Genomic DNA, 26,565 nt, shown 5'->3' on the forward strand with positions numbered 1-26,565 from the left:
AGTTCCATTCGATTCCAAGTTAGATGTCGTAAAAGTGGCGTTTTAAATTTTTTAAAGGAAAGGTCGTAGATGTTTCATGAAGTCTTGACAAATATTGAAAGGAAACTAAGGTCAAGGGCCGGATTAATAGAATGCGAGAAAAAATTTTCAGCACGGCGGTTTCGGTATTGCCAGTCGCAACCATATGCATTCATTACATGCATAGCCAAAAATAACGAAACACAACCTTGGCCAATATTAACTTGAAGCGTATTCCAAACCTGGAGTGGTGTACAGGATAAAATTTACCAGGGCTTTGAATGTTTGAATTGGGCTTGGTTATTGCGCCAAAATGAAACACTATTTCTCTTAAACGAAGCCGTACGTATGGCATGGATCTCTATGCCTCGGTTAAAACAGAACAAGATAAACCTAAGCTAATTCCGCGGGACATTATTGGATTAATTAACAAAAATTTTTATCTGTTGCAATTGCGTGTTATTCTTCGCTGATATTGCGCGAAGGTCCCCGGATGATGGATAAGAGTCCATTGTTGGCTTGTCTAATTAAGAAGATTTTGGTAGTTTACCCCACGTACAGGGAAGTAGTTCCTGGCAAAGTTAATGCGAACTGGCTTATCCCACTCAAGGATCCTTCAGTTTCCACCCTTGCTTTAATCTGAGCTCAAAGTTCCTCTCCTTTCATTCGACGGATTCGTGCAAGTCACAGAAATCCCGAAACATGGAGTTTTGACGTAGATCATCCGAAGTCATCAAAAATTACTCTTACTGGGCTGAAGGGATCTTGTGTCAACATTTTGTTTTGGTTAGCGAACAGCAAAGTGTCGAAAAAGAATTTTACAATTTTAGAAGCAGTAAGATTATTGTGGCAGGGGCAGCGGAGTACGTTTGAAAGTGGGGGAAGGAGGGAGGGGACTTAGGTTTTGGTATGGATGACAGAAGTGTGCCTCTTCGCGGTACCTGCGTGGGTGAGAATAAAGGGACCCGGTTTCTAATTCAGTGACATTTTCATAGTCAACAAGAAAATCGAGATTTTCGGAAACATGATTTTCGTCCTGCACTTTCTAGGGCAACCGCCTTTTCGTAGGCAATACCGCTGACATACGAGGTGGCACTTCAGACCCCAAACCCATTCCACTCTCATTAACGCACAGCAGGTCGTGCTAAAACATCAAACTTTCCACAGTAAACTGTTTCAGGAAATTGCCCAGTGTAACAGATTGTAGACAGTTTTTTATGCAAGGGCCAGCTGAACAAAGTACAAGTGCCGGATCTTGGGAGATCTAACCAGCAAATAATATTTTGTTTCAAGTACAACAGAGGCTTGACTCTGCATTGATTCCGTTGAATAGAGTGTTTTCGCTCATGTGACCAGCAGCCATAAAAATGGAATTCTGAGAACATTGTTCTCCTTTTTTCAAAACAACAAGAGTCGTAAACAAGGCCCTCATTGTTGAAAACGTATAAATTAGATTAAACGTTAATAGAACGAAAACAAGACCATATATGACTATGGTGCGGTCGTTAAACGGATTAAAGTTGTCTCTTCCTGTGCAACTTGTGTTCCAATTCCTCTCTCAGATGAGGACTACAAGCCAAAGGCACCGTCTCTTGACCTTCTCTCATGAAATTTGTTGTTGGACGCAAAGTAGAGCGCTGAGTTCCCGATGTTGTGGTCCGGCGAATGTTATGTCCAGCAACATATGTGGCCGACTTGGCAATGATGTCTCAAAAAGACATGGTGTTAAAGGCCACACAAGAAGAAATAGCCAGAAGTCAAGGACAGTTTTTCGAGTTCTGCAACATCGGGATGAAGACTTCTTTTTTTACTGACGACGGGTGAAACACACCAGGGAACCCAAGCAACTAAACCAGTCATTATTCTCGAATGATGTGACAAAACCTTGGCCTGGAAGGAAAACAAGGAAAGCGTTGCAGAGATACATTTTTTCCGATGATCATTCGAGGGTAATCGGAGAAACTCCGAGTATCTTTCGCAGGAGTCGAACCTATACGACCTTTCGATTTCTACTTCGGATGCTCTCCCATTATGGAGCTGGGCCATTAGACTAGGTTTGAATGACAATATGCCATTTTCGAGTTCATGTCTGCCTCCTCTTCAAAGCGAGTCTAAGTGCAAAGTTTTTCTTATAAAATTTAGTTTTCGTTCATATGTAACGTAGAACTATTAGCCCATTTCCGAGTTGCTGTTTGCCTCTGGTTCAAAACGAGTCTTGGTGCTCAACCATTCAAATGATAATGAGTTTAATTTGCATGAAAATGCACCACTGATTTCCATGTCAATGGTTGTGCGTCAGGGCTCGCTTTGAAACCAAGGGAAACAGCAACTCGGAAATAGGCTAACCATCACAGAAACTTCGCACTTAGACTCGCTTTGAAGAGGAGGCAGACATGAACTTGCCCTGCTATATTCAGTTCTAGGCGCTGGTATTGTCGTTAAGATGCATTATCGTACTTTTGTTAAGTGATCGGCTGCATGACGGGTTTAGTCTAGTTTAGTTTAGTTTAGTTTATAACAGAATTTCTTGATAAAACCTTGTGGAATTAGTTGAAATGGCAAGCTGAACGCTAGTATTGTTGATAGGAAAGGAAAGCCAAATTTTGGTTCAATGTGACTATTTTGCTGCAGGATGAAAATAGAAATTAAGTCCAACTGGTATGTAAAATATTTATCTCAATCGACGATCTCGTGACCTACAAAAACTAGGGCGGACCACCTCAAAAACGATTAGAGTTTCTTTTTGCCTCTGCCAAGAGCTGGCCATGGCAGAAAGTTTAACCTTCTTTTTAAGGGTTGAAACTAAGTAGATCAAGACGAAGGCAGATATGTCAAGCCTAAAAAAGCTTTATTAATTATGTTCTTGCATGGCTTCGACCAATTAGTTGTTCCGAAAGTTCTAATTCAAGACGACAGCGCATTTTTGAATCTTTTAACACGCGTTTTGGGAGTCTTGAACCCATTTACGAAAATTAATTCTGTCATTCAACTCAGTAAAACTATTGCTTTTCTTTGGCCTTTCATTAGGCATTTCTAAAACGTCTAAGATCTCAATGTTAATTCCCCTTACTGACTGCCATACATTAGTTTTTGCGTCAGCAGTGAGAATTTGATGATACATCTAAACAAAAAAAGTGATTAATTTCCTTACTCTCGTCACCAGCCTGCTTAACCATGTATTGAGCTTGTGAGGAGAAAATTTATATCAATCACTCTTGGGAATCAAAGGTTTACGAACCGGCGGCAAACGACGTCTCAAAAGTTTGGTGCATATTGTCAAACACAAAGAAAACAATTAGCAGATGTTCGGATATTTAGAAATTTAAACAGGAAGAAAAATAAACCATTAATAAACAGGACGTTGAAAAGGAAGAATCCGTTTATAGGCGCCCACACGACGACTGGACCGATTAATTTTTAATTTCCTTTAATTAATCAATCAACCGTCACTCAAACGTTTTAACCAAACTTCCTGGTTACGAGTACAGACCGCATCTATCGTATGCTTTGGTTTTCCACGTGAAGCTTGAGTTTCCGGAAGTTATTCATTCCGGAAGCTATTCAGTTATGCCGGCTCTTACTCAATTATTTAGAGAGATTTACCATTGCGTTTATCTCAAACGGCAAACTTGTCATAAAAGCATGATATATGTTCTGTTTTGTTTTGTTTTTTCAAGTTGCATTAATTGGAAACTCAGAAAAACCCAAGTTCCGGAGGGGGCATGAATCCACGACCCTCCTTGATCTATAACCACGGAGCTACTGGAGACTCTGTGGTAAGAAAGGGTAAAATGTGAGTCTTTGACTAGAACTGGATCACGCAGTTACAAAGTCAAATAACGACTGACAGCATAGCTCATAACAGCATCTCGCAGTCGCCTTAATTAAAGCACATCTGAGATGTGCCAACCGACCATCTAAGTGAGAAAATGTGAGAATTATATATGTTTTTTTAATTCCATCCATGGGATCTGAAACTCGGATTTTTTCAATTTTTTGAAATTGCAAAATAGATGCAATTTTAAAAAATTGAAAAATCCGAGTTCCAGATTCGATTTGGAACTCCGGTCTTTTCTGAGTTTCCGAGGGATGCAATTAAAAAACCAGAATATATTATGCTGAGATTTGCACACTTAGATAAAAGCATGAAACAGGAAAATTCTCTTTTTTTCACTTGCCTTTTTTTTTTGTAAAGTGATGCTAAATCATTCCTTAAACTCTTATAAAATAATTGGGATAGTACGCGCACTCTCATTGGTCTTTAAACCCGTTTATTCCCACGTTCGAAAACGTTCATTCTCCAGCCTAGTACCATTTGTAAAATAATAAGGATAGTACGCGCACTCTCATTGGTCAATAGCTGTGTTTAGATGAGAGTATGGAAACACAGCTGTGACATCAAACGGAGTTTGATTGGTTATGTGTCATCAGACGCGAGTTTTGATTGGCTGGTAGGAAATATGAGCGTGTATCAAGAAAATATTTTTCAATCAAGAGGTAAAAGAAACCAGCATTTTCCTTCATCTTTGAGAAAAATTTTATAAAAGCAATAAAGGACTTTTTTCGCTGTTTCCATAGCCTCATCTAAACACTCGGGGCAGTTGGGAGAGTTCTCGACATTTATGCAAACCCTCGACTGCGTCTCGGGTTTGAATAACTGTCTCGAATTCTCCCAACTCCCCCTCGTGTTTAGATGAGGCTGTGGAAACAGGGAAAACGTCCCCTACTGCTTTAAGAGCTCTTTGTTGGTTAGTCATGAGAATCTGGTGTTATATCAAGATGACAACTCTTAAGCCGATAATGTTCTTCATTCTCAATACCTGTTTGACAGACATTTCATTGAAATTGGGAGGAGAATTTACATGCATGCTGATCACTTCTGAGTGTCAAAGGGTTTTAACTCGATCGCGAATACGCAAGCCTAACGTTTCACACTAAATACATTAAAATCGTGAGTGCGTTTAGCAATGGTGGAAGAACGCTTCGCCTAACATACTCAACCTCGCTCCCAGGACTTTCTGCGCCGGGAGAGTTGGGCGCCCAACTCACGGCAGAGAAAAGCCCTGGAAACGAAAAGGCACATCTCACAAAAAGAACCTTAGCTAGGAGTAAACTTACAGTGCAACGCCCCTTACCGTGGCCACCCAACAAACTTTCACATTTGACAATTACGTGTAAATACGTCAACTCAACAACCCCCGCCATGCAACGGTCTTCAACTTACAACCGTGCGAATTTTGCAAGGAGGCGTGACTGTCAAACAACTTCGCCCACCCTGATTGGCGGATAATTTGTAAAGAACTTTGTTAGGGGGCCACGGTAAGGCTCGTCGCACTGTAGTAGACGAAAGATTGAAGTGATCCTCGCACAAATAAAAGCTGCAACCATTCTTCAAATAAAGGTTGCTAGTCTACTGCTGTTTTTTTCCTTAAACAACTATTCCTCAAATAAAAAAAAAGAAAAGAAAGCGGGGATCGGCATTCCTTCAATGGCGAAGGTGCTTGGTGAGGTCCAGTGATCCTCCCGTAGTTGGTAAACAGGATAGCTCTTGCTTGCCATACCTTGAATATATTCAAGGTTTAAGTTCTAAGAGAAGCTGGGGTGGATTTAAAAAAAGATCAGGTTTCCGCCATCGACCCCGCGATCTTGAAAACCACAAACGCGCAAAGTCTGGGGAGAACACACTGTTGACGCGATGTGTTGTTTTGCACAGGCAGCCCAAGGTCAGTACTTCGAAAATTTAGAGAAGTGATCTTCGCACTTATCCGGAAAATTTAAGCGATTGTCTCTTATAGGCAAGTGAACAATTCAGGCGGCCTTAAGGGGACCCGAACCCAGGACCTCTGGGATGCCTGTGCAATGCTGTACCAACCGAGCTATGAAGCCATTCAGTTAAGAGCAGCTCATAGTTTCTTTCGTCTGCAATAGGCCAGTTCAGGAGCCCATCCTGGAGCGTGCAACTTCCATACAGCGTCTGTGAAACGGCGTTTTCACAAGTAGGTTTATTTTTAGACTAGCCCTTCCCGCGAATTAGGTCAAAAGGCAAAGTCAGTTACGGTTCGGTGACCCCATGACGTCAGCTTAATTTCTTGTAATTGGTCATCGGGCTCCTGTGGGAGTCTCATTAGCGGGAAATTCAATCTAAAAATAACCTTACTTGTGAAAACGCCGTTGCACAAGTATAGTTAAGTTGCACGCTCCCGGTGATGGGCTCCTGGCCAGTTTCGTATTCTAACGGTTGGACTGGATCTAGCATGAAATGGAGGCTAATGCGGGCAAATTAATTTGCATTTGAAAAGATTTGCCCGCATTAGCCTCCATTCCATGCTAGATCCAGTCCGGCCGTGAGAATTCGAAAATGGTCTATTAACCCGCACTTCAAAGGTACATTTCTTTCATTCATCAGTCCTTTCACGGGAACACATGAGCCCAACAAATTGACCTGCTCCCAACTGAGTGGCTTCATAGCTCAGTTAGTTGAGCATTGCACCGGCCTTTATCCACTCCCTTTTAAGAGTGGCACTTCTACATATTACTCTCTCTAACGCCAGATAATTTCGTTCGTCAACAAGGGCTGGCTTGGGGGGGGGGGGGGGGGAGGTGGGAGGGTGGGGTGAAACGGTTAACTGAAACGCTTTAAAACGAATGAATAGGATAAGACAGAAACCTTACCATTTGGCGAAGTCATTAAAAGTTGCACAGTACTTTAATCCAAGGTCTTGGCTATCTATCCACTGGTTTATTAAGTTTGGATGACTAGGGTCGACTTCCAACCACACAGAACTGAAACAGATGAGAACAGTTCAACGTCATCGATTCGCTAGGCAGTGTAAGACAAGCACATTGTTTTCGTAATTGGCAAGATCGCAAATCAAATGAAATATGGGTTTTCGCGAGACGGTAGGAGAAATACCTCTAAGGAGGCGAGTACGGAACCAAAGTTGCGTCCAAGAATCGCACCGGCCACATTTTGTAAGGAGAATGCTCTTACTACTGCTGCAACCATAGCCTGCGCACATGCTCTTTGATCGTGCTGTGAATTGTTGCTCTCGAATGGCGCGCGGTCAACAGCTGGGGGATTGGAGCGAGGGAGTCTTCTTTTCCCCGCTCGCTCCAATCCCCCAGCTGTTGACCGCGCGTCATTCGAGAGCAACAATTAACTGAACTGAGAACCTGTGTACAGGCTACTCCAACCCCGCTCCCTATAGGGTAAAAAAGGAAACTGCAGAACAGGGTACAAAAAGGAACAAGACAGATCTTCAGAGGCTGCCTCATTGTCAGAAGGTCATGTAAAAACTCCGACAAAAATAACTTTCCTTGCAGGGAGGTAATGTTTCCAATGAAAATTTGTCTCCCTTTTTTTCAAAGGAAGCGTTTGCATTTGAAACAAATAAATTTCTGAATCGCTGATTTTTGCTGTTAAATTCCATGGGCGCCGCCATCTTGAATAATGGTGACGTGTTACAGTTGTCTTGTTGTTAGAGCCAGTTTTAATCGAGTGTCGTAAAACCAAAACCAAAGTAATCACTTTGGCCAATCAAAAAGGACGGAGACAATCCGGTACGCCAATCAAAACTCGAAGTAATTACACGTAACCGACACAAAGCGCGGGAACATGTGCACGCGCGAGCCTCGATTGGTTTTGGTTTCACTTGTGATTGATTGAAAAAGTGGCGCGAGAACTTTGAACCAATCACTGAGTGAAGTAATCATAAACCAAAGCAATTCGCTAATTACTTTCGACACTCAATTGAAAACCGCTCTATACAAAAGCCTCGCAACAACAGGACAATCTTAACACGTCACCATTATTCAAGATGGTGGCACCCATGGAATTTCAAAGTGGAAATAAGCGATTTTAAATTTCTTTTTGTCTAATACAAACATTTTTTTTTTGAAATTCCAAACAAGTTTGATTGCAAGCGTTCTTTTCTCCGTGGAGATGAAAGTTAATCTTGAGACTGAATGGTGTAATGCCCAATTGCTGCTGAAAAATAAAGAAAGAGAATGAGAGATCTTCTGTTTTCGTTCACCAACATGGCGACAATGACGTAACGTGAAAACCCCCTATTAGGGAGCTTAATTGAGCTGCAGAGCCGCGGACGACAACCGGAAGTAAACTGTTTCCCTTTTTGACTTCTTGAAACCACCACATTTGCATTGATAAGTATCTTCTTTTTTCTATTACGGACGATCAGCTTAAAAATCTGGCAGAGGCTACTGTTCTGGTGGCGAAATGTTCACTTGAGGCTCATGGAGTTGTCTTACCCATTGGGTTTTAGAATCGCTGAAGAAACACGCAAGATTTCCTTGATAACATCGAGTCCATCGCATCCGCCATATAATGCTTCTGTATCTTCATATCTGGTTAACCAATAATAGTATAAAACGTATGAACAATAATGATCCTTAAGCCGGGACAAAAAGGAGAACTATAGATGAGGCTCCAGTTTGAATTCAGTGGTAGGCACCTACTTCGATATTTCAGGCTGCAAGTTGAGCATATCTTCTTCGAGAATATAAGGAGGGTTGCTAATGACAGCATCAAATTTTGTGGAACCAAGTACTGGTAAAACGAATCCTACAAACGAACGCAAAATGACTCTAAGCAAAATCCGCAACATGCCTTGCTTCGGGGCGCTGCATGCACTGGGCACAGCCAAACGAGAATCACTCCAGCAGTAGTGTAGTAGCTCTCGTAACCTGCTATTGTTTGTTATTGTAAGCAGCGGCTTTTTCATAGCCATAGACCTAATCGGCTAACTCAATGTTGTACCCAATTCAGATCTCCCGGGACTAAGATTCTTTGTGTATTGTATTTGCACGATAATGTAGCATTCATATTTAAATGATATGGAAATACCTGGAACAAAACGTTTTATTCCCAAAGGGTTTGAATTGGGTACCACATTGAGTCAGCCGATTAGGTCTATTGTTTCAATTTTTAGTCTTTTGTTTTTGGCTAGGGTGGAGAGCCAATCACATTATACGTTACGATAGCTGCTAGATCACCCCACTCCAGAGGTGCAGCAAGGAGCTCTTAATTGGCGCATGCAATCCAACAATGGAGAAGCCGACGGAATTTTGCGCTTAGAGATATATAGGCAGGCAAGTTGGTTCAATACAACCAAAGAAACATGACGGACGTATAACACGATTGTATTTCCTTATAAAGCCATTGTTTAGCGACATTTGGAGCATATAACTGAAAACTAACTGATATGCTCGTCTTCTCCTGTCCTGGCGGTTTGGACAATGACATATTCACACCGCAGCCGATCAAAGGCTCCCGGTGGAGCAAAAACTTTCTGAGTAGGGCGAGGTTTAGCACACTTTTTCAGGCCAAAATATAAGGATTTGCGTAGTGTTGAGATCACCCGTCTTTCACCAGACTCAACGTCACTGTTGGGTTGAGTTCGTTGGTTTTCTACTCTGCTCTGGGAGGCTTTTGTTCGTGTACCCCGGTCTCTCTCCCCCCTCAGAATGGAACATTCACTACTTGCACAATCCCATAATACACCTCTATTACCCCCCAAAACGTTTGCATAACCATTGTTTGCAATTTCTCCTGGGACATGAAAATGTCCCAAGAGAAGTTGAAAACAATGCCTATGCAGATTTTTGGGGGGTAAAAGAGGTGTATTATGGGATTTGTGCAAGTAGTGAATTGGATTCAAATTGCTTCACTGAATTAATCTCGTCATGAGATAAAACCGCGCATGTGATATATCACCTGATATCATAATCATCAACAAAGCAAACACGGTTGATCAAAGTGTCAATACGATTGCATTTCTATTCTCCGATGCATACGGCTGACATGATGATGATGTTGATGACGACGATGATGGTGACGACAATGATGATGATGACGACAACGATGATGATGACGATGACGATGACGACGGTGATGACGATGAAAATGATAATGATGACGATAATAACGGCGATGATGACGATGATGAGGACGATGATGACGATGATGATCACGATAATGACAATAATGACTGATGGTGACGACAATGATGGTGGCGACGACTATGATGATGACGACGACGATGACGACGGTGATGACGATAATAACGACGATGATGACCGCGATGATGACGATGAAGATGACGATGATGAGGACCATGAGGACGATGATGATAACGATGATGAGGACGAAGATGACGATGAAGATGACGATGATGAGGACGATGATGACGATGATGATCACGATAATGACAATAATGACGTTGATGGTGACGACAATGATGATGGTGACGACTATGATGATGACGACGACGATGACGACGGTGATGACGATAATGACGACGATGATGACCGCGATGATGACGATGAAGATGACGATGATGAGGGCGATGAGGACGATGATGATAACGATGATGAGGACTATGATGACGATGAGGATGAGGATGACGATGATGACGACGATAACTACCACGATGATGATGATGACGATGACGTCGATGACTATGACGTTGACATTTTTTCCCTATAACATCGCTTCCCTATAGCAGTAACTTTATATTACTTACGAACATCCGTGTGGTAAAGCGACAAACGATCAGCGACACCAAATCTGCAATGAAATTAAACTAGGAAGTAACCATACCGTGAAACACTTAAAAGACAAAAAAAACTCCTCACAATCATTAAAAACGATATCGTTCATACGTTTGCTAACGAACTTGTAATTTACGGTAAACACACACAAAGAAAAGGAACACTGAGATTGAGAATCCAAATCCGGCCTCTGGGATATGTGAACAACATTTAATACTCTTAGATGAAAATAGGAAAGCAAGTCTGTTTCCGTGTATGTCCGCAAACTCATTCCCCATAAAGCGTCAAGTAAGCACGCTCAATCACAAGCAATGGTGTTCAGCTTGAAGGGGCTGTGTTACGCCCCTGCTCGCTTGGTAACTTTCATGTCTCTGCGCATGGGCAGACTGTCACGTCAGCCAATTCTCCATTGTTATTGAAACAATCGAAAGCACTGATGCAGGAATCGGAAACAATGCAGTAGAAGTGGAATTACTCATTGGAACTACTTTTCCAATCGTTTCCTTTGTGTTAGAGCGGTTTTCAATTGAGTGTCGAAAGTAATTAGCGAATTACTTTGGTTTTGCATCTACTTCACTCGGTGATTGGTTCAAAGTTTTCGCGCCACTTTTTTAACCAATCAGAAGTAAAACCAAAACCAATTGTGGCTCGCACGTGCACATTTTCCCGCCTTTTGTGTCGGCTACGAGTAATTACTTCGAGTTTTGATTGGTTTACTGGATTGTCTCCGTCCTTTTTGATTGGTTAAAGTAATTACTATGGTTTTGGTTTTACGACACTCATTTGAAAACCGCTCTATGAACCTACTGCATGCAAATAGATAACTCGTGCGTTATGACAACTCGTGCGTGGAATAAATGTTCGACCAGGTCAATCTCGACCCCAGAGCTCTTCTCTTGACTGAGGGAGAGAAGAGCTCTGGGGAACCCTGAAACAAAGTGTGTTCTCATTGGTTTTCGTGAAGAACAATCAAAAGCGTGTCTAATTGGTGCATTCATGTTAGCACGAGGAGTGAGCAGGCGCCGTAAGGTTCAAATAGCCAATTTTTGGCTATAAGAACCCTACGGCACATGTTCTCCTATATAGAGTTTCCCAGAGCCTTGGGTCGACCCGAGAATCTGGTGACGAGAATGGTTCGACCCGTACAATAAGTTCGATGGTCAAAACTAAACTTGAAATTTTGTGTAAACGCGCAGCATCTACCACCAAATTTGGGCCTCAGTCATTCAGTGTATTTTCTTTAATACTCTCTGTGATCAATTAAGTTAATTAATGAACATCATGTGGTTCAGTAAGAAACCGTAAAATGTACAACACCTAGCACCAAAGCTTGGACAAGCGCAAAACCGTGAAAATGTCCCTTCAACGTTACCACAGAAATTACTTTAAAAAAACACAATTAATAGTCTCCTACGCAGCCGTTCTTTGTGTGGTCACGCAACGCTGGGTTGTGTGCGTTGCGTGACCACACAAAGAACGGCTGCGTAGGAGACTACACAATTAAAGCTTCGTGACAAAAAATGTCCGTCAGGCATAAAGACTTAACGATACAAACAACAGAGATAAACTTTGAAAAGCTGTTAGGCTTAACAGTTTTCAAATATCCATTTTAATCTTCTTGAATTCTGTCCATCCCTGCCTCCTTTTGCTCTCTTTTTCAAACCTTCCTTTAATGTTTTCGTAGTTATTTTTTTGACTTTCACTTGATCTGGTTGTCAGTCACTGAATTTGGGTGAATTTGGCCACAAAAGACTCTTTAATTTAAGGCACTATTGCACAATGCTACTGGTACCGTGATCATGGATTCATAGAATGTCATGCATGCTGCTGCCAAAGCTGGGGAAAGCCTACTTCCGTATACAAAAAACATCTCTTAAAATCAAGAAATCCACATTGTACCCCCCATCGTAGCCCCCCACCCCCCACCCCCAACTATTCCCTCTGTCTCTTAACCTCTTCTTGGTAAATACTAACTTGCTCGCATTGTCTCTTGTAAGTTGATATGCGTCTTTGCTCTTGTCAATAGCAACACAGCTAGACTAAGGATAATAAACGAGAGCTGAGTGTTGTTCGGGCGATAATCCCGAAAAAAATATTTCAACTCCTTAAAACCTCCAAATAATCGAGACAAAGATGCATCGACTTCACCGAAAAACCCAGAAGTTTTTTATTACATTGCATCCCTGAATTTCAAGATTTCAAACGAACCAATGGGAGCGAGGTTTAAATTAACCAATCGAAATGCCTGTTCCAGTGCACACGCAAAAGCATATTTCACAAATTAAAATATCCTGATTATAAAGTTGGCAACAGGAATTGAATTAAGTTTCAAGGGATTTCCAGAAAATCCAGGCTTCTGCAAATCGAGTTTCAAAACTTTGTCTGAAGTTCATCACTCTCCATTAAAAGACAGTTGTCATGGCCTTGAACATTTAAAACAAAAACTGTGTAGTTGTTATAATGCCACTTGGAATGCCTTGCAAAAAGCGATTACCTGTGAAAATTCTGTAAGTATTGAAAGACAAATGGCTCCACTTCCACAGCCGACCTCAAAGAACGAAAATTCATTCTTGTTGTTGTTCCAAAGGGAGTGATGCCGGGAGGCCAGCTCAACCAATTCCTAGATTTAGAAATTCTCATATCAATCATTCAATTAATTAATCAATCAATCAATTAATCAATCAAATATAGCAGGTCCACATCAGCAATCTCGTTCCCAGGGCCTCCATTGTCCTAATCAACAAAGAGACCCTGGGAACCAGGTTGCCACATCAGCTGAATAGCTGCTAAACTTCAACTTGTTCAAACAAATAAATAACAATTAAATATCTCATTACTGATGGCAGCTAAACCAATAATTGACAAAAATACCTCTGTCTCTGGTCTTGGAATAAACACAGGCGGCCTCATTTCTAAAGTGAGGTAACGAAAGTCCCATTCTCCAATAATATATTGTAGAGGAATCCTACGAAATCAAACAAAAGATTTTCTCCAATGTTCAATGAATGAAACTTTAAAGGTTTATTAACTAAGCTACATTGTCAAGTTAATCAAAGTCATATCGAATCCTTTAACACCTTAGAGTTACTCTTACTGATTTTACTCGTCAATGGAGGCCACTTCAGGGATGAATGGGTTAGCAACACCTAGATCCACTCAAATAGTGTGTCCCCTTTAATCCCTCCCTCCCTGAGAGTGATACTTGTAGATTTCACGCTGTCTAATGCCAAATGATTTTACTCTTCAATGGAGGCCACTCCAGGGATGAATGGGTTAACAACATCTAGGTTCACTCAAAAACTATGTCCCCTTTAACCCTTCCCTCCCTAAGAGTGATACTTGTAGATTTTACTCTGTCTAGTGCCAAATGATTTTACTCTTCAATGGAAGCCAGTACTTCAGGGATGAATGGGTTAACAACATCTAGGTCCACTCAAAAACTATGTCCCCTTTAACCCTTCCCTCCCTGAGAGTGATACTTATAGATTTAACTCTGTCTAATGCCAAATGATTTTATTCTTCAATGGAGGCTACTCCAGGGATGAATGGGTTAACAACATCTAGGTCCACTCAAAAACTATGTCCTCTTTAACCAGCTGGATTGGATTTTTTTCTAAGGCTAATGAAGTTATTAGTTCTTCAGTCAAATACCTCTTTAATCTCTGCTGAAATAGTTCATTCAGTTTCTCTTCTTCTTCCTCAGCTATATCACATTTATTGGAAGCCTGGAATGAAAAGCAAATCAACTTTAAAGTGCTCAATTAAAAGTGGCCACAACTGATGGGAGCTAAATTGAGAGCAAGGCCAGTCCTAGCAGTGAATGTGTGCACAAGCTGAAGTTATCGATGACATCCACTCCATCTCTAAAATATGTACCCCTTTTCATGTCCTCTTGGGCCAAATTCAAACACTAACCTAGACCTAATCACCCCTCACCCCCTACCCTCCCTCCCTGTCACCCCACCCTTCACCCCCCCCCCCCCCTTCCCCCAGTAGTCCAATATTCAACCAACTAACCCAGCCGTAATCCAGTGTTGATCATGGGTACGTACCCAAGTCTTTTCCTTGCCAAGGACATGCTCGATAATGAATTTCACCGACAGATTCGCTTCTGGTACATTGTTTTCCTGTAGTCGTTGTATCCAGGAGTTTGTGACAAGTTTAAGGTTTTTTGAGCCAAAACGTCGGGCGCATGTTATGTGATTTTGAAACTTAGCCTTGAATCTAAATGTTTGTTCGAGTAGGAGTGTAGCTAGATGCGATCGCTGATTTCCTGTGAGTTCAGAGAGCACTGTCCTAACCTGCATTGGTTCAAGGTTTTAAATGCAATTGTCAACGATATAGTCGATCTCAATCCCATTGACAGAAACCTCAAGATAATAAGATGTGAATCTACGTTCTACATAAATAAAATTGACCTCTTTCTAGGTTTTTTGGGGCTTTCAAATTTCAGTGGAATTTTGCGCAAAAAACCATTCTACACAGTCGCCATATTGGAATCTCACTAGTTCCCAGGCTTTACTGAACGCGGCGTTGCAGAAAATCTAAATCTTGCACAAAACACAACAGGAAAAAGTCATTGTCATTGGAAACGCGATCGAGGAATTTTGGCAATCCGCTGTTCATAACAAAGGAGCGTCATTTCAGACAAAAAACAATGGCTGAGCTGAAAGACATGCATCGTTAGTGTTTTGCAATAGTTGGCCTGTTTATTGCCAATGGCTGTCGTGTCAATGTATACACAAACTTTTCTGTCGTTTATTTCCGTTTTGTTTTTCCTCGTTGAGTTGAACTCAGGTAAGAGTAATTATCAGTAACAGGCATGTTTTTTCTAATGTGACAGTTATTTCTGCTACATTTATGTTGAATAGTCATCTCGATCTTTTAATTGATCGCCATTCAGTCACTTGCAGTCGACGTTAATCGAGCGTTTGCCAGCAGGTGTGTTTAAGCTTAAGTTACATGAAACTTATGTTGCCAACGCAGCTTCAGTTAATATGTCTGGAAAGGGATTAAAATGACTCAATCCGAAGCAAAATTGATTCTTCTGATTGATTTGATGATTATGTTGAAAGTTGGTCTTTTTCAATTTCACCCACAATGGCATTGATCTCTGCGCCAGAATTAATTAAGCTTAAATATTAAAATGAGTTAATTATTTTGAAGAGAATTTCTTGAATTCTTCTTCTCAAAGATATAGATCCTAAAAGTCCAGAATTATCCCACGAGGTTAAACAGGGATTTCTGTCACCTGAAAAAAAGAGTTATTTTTCAGGGTAATTCAATATACAATATATACTGATTGACCGCTCCGCATATGGGCTTTTTAGGGCCAATGAAACATAGTTAACGAAACGACAAAACAGGACAACACCAACCGTTAAGAATCCTAACTGGTCGGTGGCAAACCAGTTGGCTATTTACAAGTGCAGTTGAGAAGTTGAACCAGGGACTACCAGGAACAAATTCAATGAGTGATTAGAACGGGTTTTGAACCTGGGATCTCCAGATCTCAAGGCAAGCGCCCTAACCACTAGGCCACACTGCCTCCCTTGAAATCTATAGCTTTTGTTTATTTAATTGGAGGTGATCTTCTCTACTTGTCTGAGAATCTTGGTGAAATCAGTGAGAGAACATTTGCGACATCTCAAAAGCGTTGATCGTCAAGAATTCAAAAGCCTTTACTATTAATGAAGAATTGTTTTTAACTGCAGAATTAGAGATCTAGACCTATTTGTCAGTGTGGAGTAGTAATATTCAGTGACAGAAACTTAATGATGATTATGTATTCTAATTATTACTATGATTATCATCATCATCATTATCATCATCATCAGTATTATCATCATTATCATTATCATTACCGGCTGTTATTTCTTATTACATGTAGCATCATTAATAATAATAGTAATATACTAGAGCGATTTTCAATTGAGTGTCGCAAAACCAAAACCAAAGTAATTACGTTAGCCAATCAGGAAGGACGGAGGCAATCTGGTAAACCAATTAAAACTCGAAGTAATTACACGCTGCCGACACAAACCATTGATTTTGGTTTCACTTCTGATTGGTTGAAAAAGTGACCCAAGAACTTTGAACCAATCACTGAGTGAACTAATCATAAACCAAAGCAATTTGCTAATTCCTTTCAACACTCAATTGAAAACTACTCTGTAATGATAATAATAATAACAATAATAATAATAATAATTTGAGACAATGGTTAACATATATCAAATACAAGGTGTTACAAATGAACCCACTGGGAACTCGGAGCATCCGTTCTAGATCACGGAAGGGTCGTGGGTTCGAATCCCATCTGGGGCTCGGATTTTTCCGAGTTCCCAGTGGGTTCATTTGTAACACCTCGTATTTAATAATAATAATAATAATAATAATGATAATAATAGTGATAATAATAATAATAAATTCATCATAATAATACTGGTACAGTCTCTAAAGATTTTGTGAAATGGCAGAAAATACTTGGGTATCACAGACATTATTAGAAGCACCCAGAGGTCAGCCTTGTTGGGATCAGGTTAAATCCTCTGAAGGGTGTTACATCTCTAAGCTGCAGGTAGGAGCTAAGATGTAACATGACATACCCAGAAGGAAGATAGCAAGCTGGAGGGAATCACAATAACATTATAACAATAACAATAACAACTTTTTTAATGAGGCTAATTAACACATTTACTGGTGACCCAGTAGTTTTCAATATGGCCCTCGATCCAATTGAATTGGAATTTAGAAATATTTGTTTTTGAGGAGAGCAGAAAACCGGAGAACCCAGAGAAAAACCAACAGCCAACTTTACCCACATATGGCCATGAGTCTGGAATTAAACTTGGGCCACATTGGTGGGAGGTACCGGTAAGTGCAATTACCACTAGCAGGCTGCCAGAGGCAGGTACATGCTTTTGGTCCAATCTTGTTGGGCTGTGCTGTTGTAGTCCAGTCCCTGGACTGCTTTGAGAGTGATTAAGCACATACAGAAATTATGATTGCTGTAATGTTAGGAAATGTTGATTGTCTCTTGTATTTTAACTTTGCAGTGAATGGGGTATTCCTTTTTGCAAATATCAGCGATGAAACTGGAAACAATGTAAATCTTCCGTCAACAGACAGCCGGAACAAATCTACACTCCTTAACATTACAAACAATGAGCTAAGCAAAGAGACAACAGCGATGAACACTTCTGCCATCACTGTGCTTTTAACAAAAAACAGGACCAAAACAAACATGTCCAGGCCACGAGGGATTGAAGATGTGCTTGTTGGTTTTGACGGCAGCTCAGCAAATGCCACAACTAACACATCTGATGCAACTGTTTCAACTCACATAAGTACTAAAAATTCAACCCCTTTTCCAAACACTAAGCTGTCAACACATGTTGGTGATAATGCGACATCGTCTCCATCACATCATGTTAAGAGTCATCACTTTAATTTAAACATTCTTTACTACATTCTTATACCAGCTGGGTGTCTTTTGGTAATTGTGATTTCATTTTTATTGGTAAGTAAATTTGGAAATGTTGATTGTATTAACCAGTGAAATTCAGTACACACAAACGAAATTACACAGAACCACAAACAAATTAGCATTTCTGTTTCCATAGACTGCCAGCAATCCCTTCTGAGTCAGTCAAGCCGCTCACGCAAGGAAGATGAAGGGAGAATGGGGTAGATGTAGGTTTTAGCTCTCTCCCCATTCTCCCTTCAGCTTGCTTGTGTGACTAAAGAGGGTGGCTCGACTGACTCAGAAGGGACTGCTAGCATTCCACTTGTGTCCAGTTTGAATGAAAGGAAATGAATGTACATTTGAAGTGCGAGTTATAGACAAATGAGAGAACAGAGTGATCCTTGCATTGTTGCTGAAAAATGGGCCCTTTGCAGGATTGTGATCACATGGTTTAAAAACCGCCATATTGGAATGCAAATTGCCTACTGGGACATTTAAAGCAAAGAAAATCTAGATTAACTAGCTTTGTTTTAGATGTCCCAGTGCGTAATTTGCGTTCCAGTATGGCGGTTTTTGTACCGTGTGGTCACTATCCTGCAAAGGGCCCATTCACCAGACACACACCTTACACTGGAAAAATTCAGTGAGTTGCAACTGACCTCTGAAACCACACAGTTGGGAGCAGGTCAAATAGACCTTACAATCATTTCATTTCATTTCATTCATCGAGTCCTTCAAGGGAACAAAAATTGATGAGCCCAACAAATTGACCTGCTCCCAAATATGTGGCTTCATAGCTCAATTGGTAGAGCATTGCACCGGCAACGCAGAGGCTATGGATTAGAATCCCGCTAAAGCCGCCTGTGTTGACTTTGTTGGTTCTAATTTGACTCTTGGTTTCACTATCGTGAAAAAATTTGATTTATTTGATTCATAATTGTAGTGTCCTTAAGTTATAGACAATTAGCCCAGTGTCCCCTCGGAGTGAGACCTGTCTAACGCCAGACGATTTTACTCGTCAGTGGGGCGTACTTCAGGAGTCACTTGGCGAACGACCTCCACATCCACTCAAAAACTATGTCCCCTTTAACCCATTGACTCTTACGAGGCAGACTTGACAGATTTTACTCTGTCTAACGCCAATAGATTTTACTCATCGATGGGGGGAGGGGGGGGTCAGGAGTGAATGGAGTCAATGGGTTAACAGCCTCTACATCCCCTCAAAAACTATGTCCCCTTTAACCCATTGACTCCTACGAGGGAAACTTGACAGATTTTACTCTGTCTAACGCCAATAGATTTTACTCATCGATGGGGGGAGGGGGGGTCAGGAGTGAATAGAGTCAATGGGTTAACAGCCTCTACATCCACTCAAAAACTATGTCCCCTTTAACCCATTGACTCCTACGAGGGAAACTTGACAGATTTTACTATGTCTAACGCCAATATATTTTACTCGTCAATTGGGGGGGGGAGGGGGTGGGGTCAGGAGTCAATGGGTTAACAACCTCCTCATTAAATCACAAACTGTGTCCCCTTTAATTCATTGACCCCTAGGAGTGGGACTTCAAGTGCTACCATGATCAAAACATCACTTTCTTTTTGTCTTCAGATTTTGAAAAGGTGATTGCTTGACACTTGACTGGCAAAATTTTGAGCTTTGATTTTTATCCAAAGGCTGTTTACTTTGAGTGTAATTTTTGGATTTCACGGCCCGCCATTTACTCACGTTCGAAACTGATCGATTGGACCTCAGACGTTTGGATTTAGGGAAGAGTGACATCATTGACTCACTAGCTTAAAATTTCAGCGTGTAAACGCAGCTTATTCTATGTGCAAAACATGAGTTAAAGTCTGAAAGCCCGCAACTCCCGTGCTGCATATTAATTCAGTCGCGTACACACGCATTGCATTCTTAGACTATTGAGTCTTTGACGTCGTTTTCTCCACAATCCAGCTCTCTCAAGATTTGAAAGCTGGTAATGGTGGACCATTAAGTACGAAAAGTCCACTTAAAACAAACAGGTGTCTTTGTTAAATCGGGGCTTAAAACTTGGGTCAGTGTACTTATGTTAGCTTATGTTTAGTTAACATAGTTTTGAAATCCCGAAAAAAATAAGAACTGATTTCTTGGCCATAGTAGCACTTTAATAGGAGTTAATGGGTTAACAGCCTCTAGCTCCTCTCATAAACTATGTTCCCTTTAACCCAATGATCTCTGGGAGTGAGACTTAATAGATTTTACTCTGTCTTATGCCAGATGAATTTATTGGTCAATGGCTTAAACTGTGCTTGGCATTATAAATTTAGACAAATGGCTTGGGTCCATCTTGAAACTTTGCTATGGTAAAAGAACTTGATTGAATAGCAGTTTTTAAAAACGATGTAAGCTCGGGATAAAACATGCTTTTTAAGGTTAGATTTACTATAGTAAACTTCACTTGGTTCTTCCACTGTAATGCTGTGATGACAAACAATATGAAGATTAACCCAAAAAAAGCTCGCACGGAGAATCACATTCGCAACAGCAAACTTCACTTTCCTGTCAGTGGTAAAAAAATGCTCAACAATGACCTCAGCCAATATAGACTGCAAAACAGTCGTATTTTTTGCGAACGCAAGCGACACGGTAAACGAAAGGTCTGGAGCGAGTGTAGAAACGGCGAGGGAGAATGGGGAGAGACGCAAAAAATTTCTCGCCTCACACGCCTAAGGGCGTGTGAGGCTCGCGCGCTTCACACGCGAGGGTCACGCTTACGGCGCTTCGCGCCTTCCGAAAATGGAAGAAAACGACTGTTTTGCAGTCTACAGCCAATACGCATCATCGGCATCATCATTTTTTTTTTCAGGTGCGTCACATACAGAAAGTGCGTCGGAAGCGTAGGCTGGAAAGAGAACTGTTTCATCAATATTCATACGCAAACAGTGAAGCTGATGATTTTGATGAGCAGAATATTGAAAGCGTTGTAAATACCGAGTTTGTGCCTTTTGGTGGTCGATTAGACAAGAACCTTTACGAAGATACTTTGGAGGTAAGATTTTGGGTTTATGTGGTAGAATTAAGAATCAGGGATTGTTTCAGTCTTGGGGAATTTTTTATGACAACCGTTCATTCCAATTTGAATGGGTTAATAAGCTGCACCTCTATTGTGATATTAAGGAACTTAAGCAACGACGACGGAAACGGCAACGAGAACGTTATCTCACAGTATAAATTCGCGTTATAGTAATCACTTCGTGACTAATGTGACAATGTTGTGGTAGTTCCTCAAAAATGACTCTGGTAGGAAAGGCGCTTAACTTAGGGGAGAAAATGAAAATTTATCCTCAAGTGCTGATGTCCTTCATTAAACCTCGAATTTGGCTATTTCACGTTGTTGTTTTGCTGACGACGGCAAAGAAATGGACAAAAGTGAAAAACGCACGTGCAGGGCGTGCAAAGCTATTGTTTTTGCCCACGAAATATGCGAAATTGTGACGTTCCCGTTGCCGTCGCCGTTGTCGTAGTAGGGAGCTTAAGATTTAACGACGGCGACGGCAACAAAAACGGCGCAAAACAATGATATCATTGGTTAAAAGACCATAAATAATCGTGCTGCATTCTTGTGGTACTCTGCATAAGGGCGATGTGAAATTACTGCATTTGAGGTTTTGACGACAACGTGAGCATGCAACAGAGAATCTTTCATTCTGATTTTGACTTTGTTACTGCTCGTATCGATTTATTTTTACGATACTTCGCCCAAATTGGAAGAAGTGAACGAATAACCGCGAAAGAATTATGATAAAGCAAAGCGATATTTTGAGATGACGTTTTCGTTGAAGTCGCCGTCGTAGATCTTAAGGTCCCTAGTGTTCTGAATTTGGAGCTCAGAGGAAGTCGGTGCCCTTCGGCTTTGACAAATAGTCTGACAAATAGGCCATTTGTCTGAGGGCGTTATTTAATACCAAGATCAGAATACACCGTATTCCAAAATGGCTGCCATTTTAGTATTGTTTTGTGTCCTTGCAAATTGCCCCTTTGGGCCTCGCTTTCAAACGTAAAATTCAAAAGAATATTTAACCGTGAACGAGGCCAAAAGGGCCCATTTGCAATCAAACAAAAGAGTTCTAATATGGCGGCCATTTTGGAATAAGGTGCAAGCTTTGAAATTCATCTATTGTCACTCAAATTTTACCAATTATTGTATTCTCGTTCCCTGGAGAGCAGAAAAATCTGAATAAGAAAGCATTTTGACAAAGCATTCCTGTTCTGGTAGAATCCAATGATGCCAGTTTTCCAAAAAGCACAGAATTCACTACTTGCACGAATCTCACAATACAACTCTTTTACCCCCCCCCCCCCCCAAAAAAAAAAAAATAATAATAAATCTGCATAGGCATTGTTTTCGACTTCTCTTAGGACATTTTCATGTCCCAGGAGAAATTGCAAATAATGGTTATGCAAAAGTTTTGGGGGGTAATAGACGTGTATTATGGAATTGTGCAAGTAGTGAATTACCTGGTTACCGTTGTCTTCCCGTGACAAAAATTAAAGAAAGAGTTATATGCCAGGAGATGCTGTTTGCGGCAATTCATTGGCTGGGTGTCTAGACATCACATATGTATAAATGTAGCCAAAATATCATTAAACTTACGGGTTGCAATGAGACATGCCAGTCTGGTGTAAAAAAAAAAATGAATGGTGCTTAAAGAGTTACAAGTTTCCCTTTTAGCAAATTAGTAGCACTGTAAAAAGTTAGCACTCTTGCGTTAACTTTGGATCATCCGTGATGAAGACACGAGACAGTAGTGTCGAAACCTCGCGTTCTTTTCAAGAGTAATTTTTCAGCTACAAGGGTTGTTATTAATGTCCCGACCAGAGTAGGAGAGGAAAATCGAGTCGATGAAGATCGAATGGCCACCGTGAAGAGATTGAATGGTAAACATTTGCCCTCACACATTGCCCCGGGAATTGAATTCTATCCAAAGAGTACATTCTTTCCTTTCGTTTTGGTTAAAACCTTGTCGCCAATCAAAATAGACCATTTCCGAGTTCATGCTTGTCTCCTCTTCAAAGCGGGTCAAAGTGCGCAGTTTTTGTGATGGTAATTAGTTCTACTTTAAATTGGAATGAAAACTAATTTTCATAACAAGAACTTCGCACTTATACTCGCTCTGAAGAGAAGGCAGACATGAACTCGGAAATAGCCTATTGAATTGAATTCAAGATTGATTTTAATTTATAACGCTGCGTCAAGAATACAGTTAGCTTGTCAGGGGTTTGTTTGTTGTTTTGTTGTTAGTCCACAATTTTTTCAAACTGAAAACGGCAGTTTCAAAATAATTTAACAGATGATGCATGTCAGAACTGTGTAATGCTAATCGTTTTTGAATGAGTCAAATTTTTTTTGAACTGGGTATGAGAAATATTGTCGTTGTTCGGTAATTTGAAAACCTTGACTGGCTGGTGCCCGTTTGGGCTTTTGTTTCGATCCATAGGTGAATCTGGTCTTCGATGAAACGTGCAAATTGGTGGTCAATGAAGCTGTCCCTGACGAGGAAAACCAAGCTTCTACAAGCTTTAACAGTTGATTCAGAACAGGGGCACCCAACGATAATTTTCGATGAAATATGTGTTCGGGAGAGTCAAACTGTTCTAAGAATTTCGGTTTTACCTTGCAAACAGCTCTAAGTTTCTTCACTAAAACATCACCTAAAAGATTCGGAAACAATGAAAAGTAGTACCTTAACGTTTTCGGAACGGATATTTTTGCAATTTTTGGCGCTTAAAAAGGTCACCTAGCAGTTTCGGATGACCAAATGGTTCCCTGGAAGGTAACGTTTAGCTAGCAATTTCTGAACACTTCACACTTTCGGACACTTTAATTTTCAGCTCAGATATCCGAACAGATCAAATTTTTCTCGGATATAAAAACTCCTCTCTGGACAGTCTTTATACATTACAAGGAGCCTAGAAATGTCTCTCAAAGGCTTTTCGCTTAATTTGCTCGTTGGGTTCCCTTGTCGAAATTGAAGCTTCGTAGTTTTAACTATAAAGGGACTGTGCAACAATAGACCAATTTCGAATTCTCACGGCTGGACTGGATCTAGCATGAAATGAAGGCTAATGCAAATTAATTTGCCCGCACAAGCCTCCATTTCATGCTAGATCCAGTCCAGCTGTGAGAATTCGAAAATGGTCTATTATCAGGAGGCTAGGACTGAAAATCGAGAAGTGTGGCCCTATTTAATTTTTAATGTACTCATAGGTAGGGAGGGGTGGCTCATAAATAGTGGGAGATCAGGAAGGGGATAATAGCTTAACTTGTCTTTGTGGTAGAGGTGGGGGGGAGGGTGGGGTTGGGTACATCATGTGATATTTATCTAAGTGAAGCCCATCATTTTTCACGATAATTATTGCACAGTCCCGTAAATCGAGGAACCTTTTAGCACCTAACAACTTTTGATGTACCATTTGGATAAAGATTCTCGACAGCCGCTCAAGGTGAAGTAGTTAGTTTTCTCTCCTGAGCTATATGAGGCTCCCTTGAATCTCCTATGGAACGTTTTCACTCACGTGACCAGTAGCCATATTGGGTTACTGAAACAAAAGAGAGTATTTGCATAAAAACAGAGTTCAATTCCCGAAGGATTAGTTTCGTACACCATCATGGCCGCCATTTCTTTGTTTTGGAACACCAACATGGCCGCTGTGACGTCACGTGAAAGCACTCATGATAGTTCACCGAGTGGTAAGGCATCTGAACTAGCCGATCGGAAGGTCTTCGTAGGTTCGACTTGTGCAAAGGAGCACTCGAATTTTTTCCGAGTATCTCCGAGTCTCCATTGGAAACGCTTTTTGTTGAGTGTTTTTGAAGTCGTTCAAAAAAACTCGCTACACCTCGTGTTTTGAAACCCCGATAAAACGCTGCTGCTCGTTTTTTAAGCATTACGTAAAAAGACTCTTTCAACGCTAGATTTGAACCATTTGCATTTATTTAAATGTATTCTCTGAGAGATACAGTTCTTGCATTATTTGATGTACATAATTTTTATAGTTTGACAAAATCAGAATTTTAGATCGAACAACTGAATAGGTTAGAAGTGCCTACACTTTGCTAATAAACTGATCGATGGATCAATGTGCGTACTCTTTGACCGAGTTCTCATTATAATATGTTGCTGTAAATAATTGTTTGGTAGGCTTTAGCTTGTAAGTTGTGAAATTACGCCGGGAAGTTCGGTAGGCAATAAACGTAACAAAAACAATAAATTTGGCAGGTACGAATTATGAAAATGCTACTCAGGGAAAAAAAACCGAAGCACTCTGTGCAATTAAATCCCTTCTAAGCAGAGAAGACACTAGAGTTACGTAGACAACGCGGCATACGGAATTCTTACGCAGTGACGACGAACTCGACAAACGCTACGAAGACGTTTTTTTCTCAAATCCGACATGACATTAAGCAGTTCGTTTCGCTTTAAAAATATGCTGTAACTGTGTAGAAATAAAACTGATCAGATGTAAACCAATATAAACGAGATGGAAGCGTGTAGAAAAATCTAAAAATTCATTGCCTCATGCTCGTATCCTTCACAAAGTGTTAATGTGGTCATTTTCCAGTAAAAGGTGATAACGAAGAAATGAGCCATGAAAATGAAGGTTTATTTTGGTACCTGTGTATTTTATTTTTCCTATTTAAGGTGTAATTTCTCTCCGTAGGAAACCTGTTTTATCGCCAAATTGGATATTTTCGTTCACTCCACGCGGAGAGTAGTCAGGCGACACGTGGAATAGACCATTTTACAGTTGTAGCTAAGCTGCGTGGCTTTAGAATGGAAGCGAGGCTGCCGGTGACCCTGTTTTGATACAAACCTTTGTGCTTTTCTTATGTTAATGTAGACTAGTTTGAATCACAACAACAATCTACATGATAAAAGCAGGGAGGTCTGTATCGATTCAAGGTCACGGGCAGCCTCACAGCCATCCATAGGCCAGGTCACTGAGCAAACAACTGTAAAATGGCCTATTGTCAATATGTTTAATGTCAACAATTTTGCTTTCAAATGTTCATGTTACGTTTGTTGCGATAGTCTTGCGAAATGCTTAATTCTTGGACTTCTTTTAGTATAGTACAACCCCTTCATTTCTCACGAGAGGATGACAAAAATGAAAATTACTCAACCTTGGTGTGTTTTCACGTGATGTCATCGCCGCTATCTTGGTGGACGAAAACAAAAGATCTTTCATCACAGGTACCCCAAGAAAGCATCCCGATCAGTTAAGATTATAAGGGTTTGTATGGGAATTTGCGAACGTGTTCAGGAGTCGAAACTGAGTAAAAAACATAAATCGAACAAAAATGGGGTTAATTGCAGAATACCCCGCAACTTATTTGCATTTCATTGAATAAGAATAAGCTATACTTTATTCCAACAACGATCCTCTTGTGGGATTTGTGCCTGAAAATATTGTAATCGTTGCTGAAATAAATAAGTTAAAATCATTTAAGGAGAGTCAGGATGGC

At 40.7% G+C, this 26,565-nt stretch overlaps 2 protein-coding genes across 2 annotated transcripts; one reads left to right on the forward strand and one right to left on the reverse strand.

The window, feature by feature from the left end:
• Positions 1-7: 7 nt before the first annotated feature.
• Positions 8-15,093, reverse strand: LOC138009530 (MTRF1L release factor glutamine methyltransferase-like). Its single transcript, XM_068856596.1, has 10 exons — positions 14,640-15,093; positions 14,239-14,312; positions 13,459-13,552; positions 13,082-13,207; positions 12,562-12,626; positions 10,560-10,603; positions 8,494-8,599; positions 8,287-8,382; positions 6,691-6,801; positions 8-1,908 (listed from the first exon to the last, which is right to left on the reverse strand). Exons 1-10 carry the CDS (start codon positions 14,892-14,894, stop codon positions 1,878-1,880), a joined length of 1,002 nt encoding a protein of 333 aa, XP_068712697.1. The 5' UTR covers positions 14,895-15,093; the 3' UTR covers positions 8-1,877.
• A 37-nt stretch (positions 15,094-15,130) lies between these two features.
• Positions 15,131-26,484, forward strand: LOC138009534 (uncharacterized). Its single transcript, XM_068856604.1, has 4 exons — positions 15,131-15,384; positions 17,646-18,109; positions 20,905-21,087; positions 23,537-26,484. The coding sequence occupies exons 1-4, from the start codon at positions 15,306-15,308 to the stop codon at positions 23,627-23,629; spliced, it is 819 nt and encodes a 272-aa protein (XP_068712705.1). The 5' UTR covers positions 15,131-15,305; the 3' UTR covers positions 23,630-26,484.
• Positions 26,485-26,565: the final 81 nt, after the last annotated feature.

Source organism: Montipora foliosa, chromosome 7 (assembly GCF_036669935.1).
Source record: "Montipora foliosa isolate CH-2021 chromosome 7, ASM3666993v2, whole genome shotgun sequence".
NCBI lineage: Eukaryota > Metazoa > Cnidaria > Anthozoa > Scleractinia > Acroporidae > Montipora > Montipora foliosa.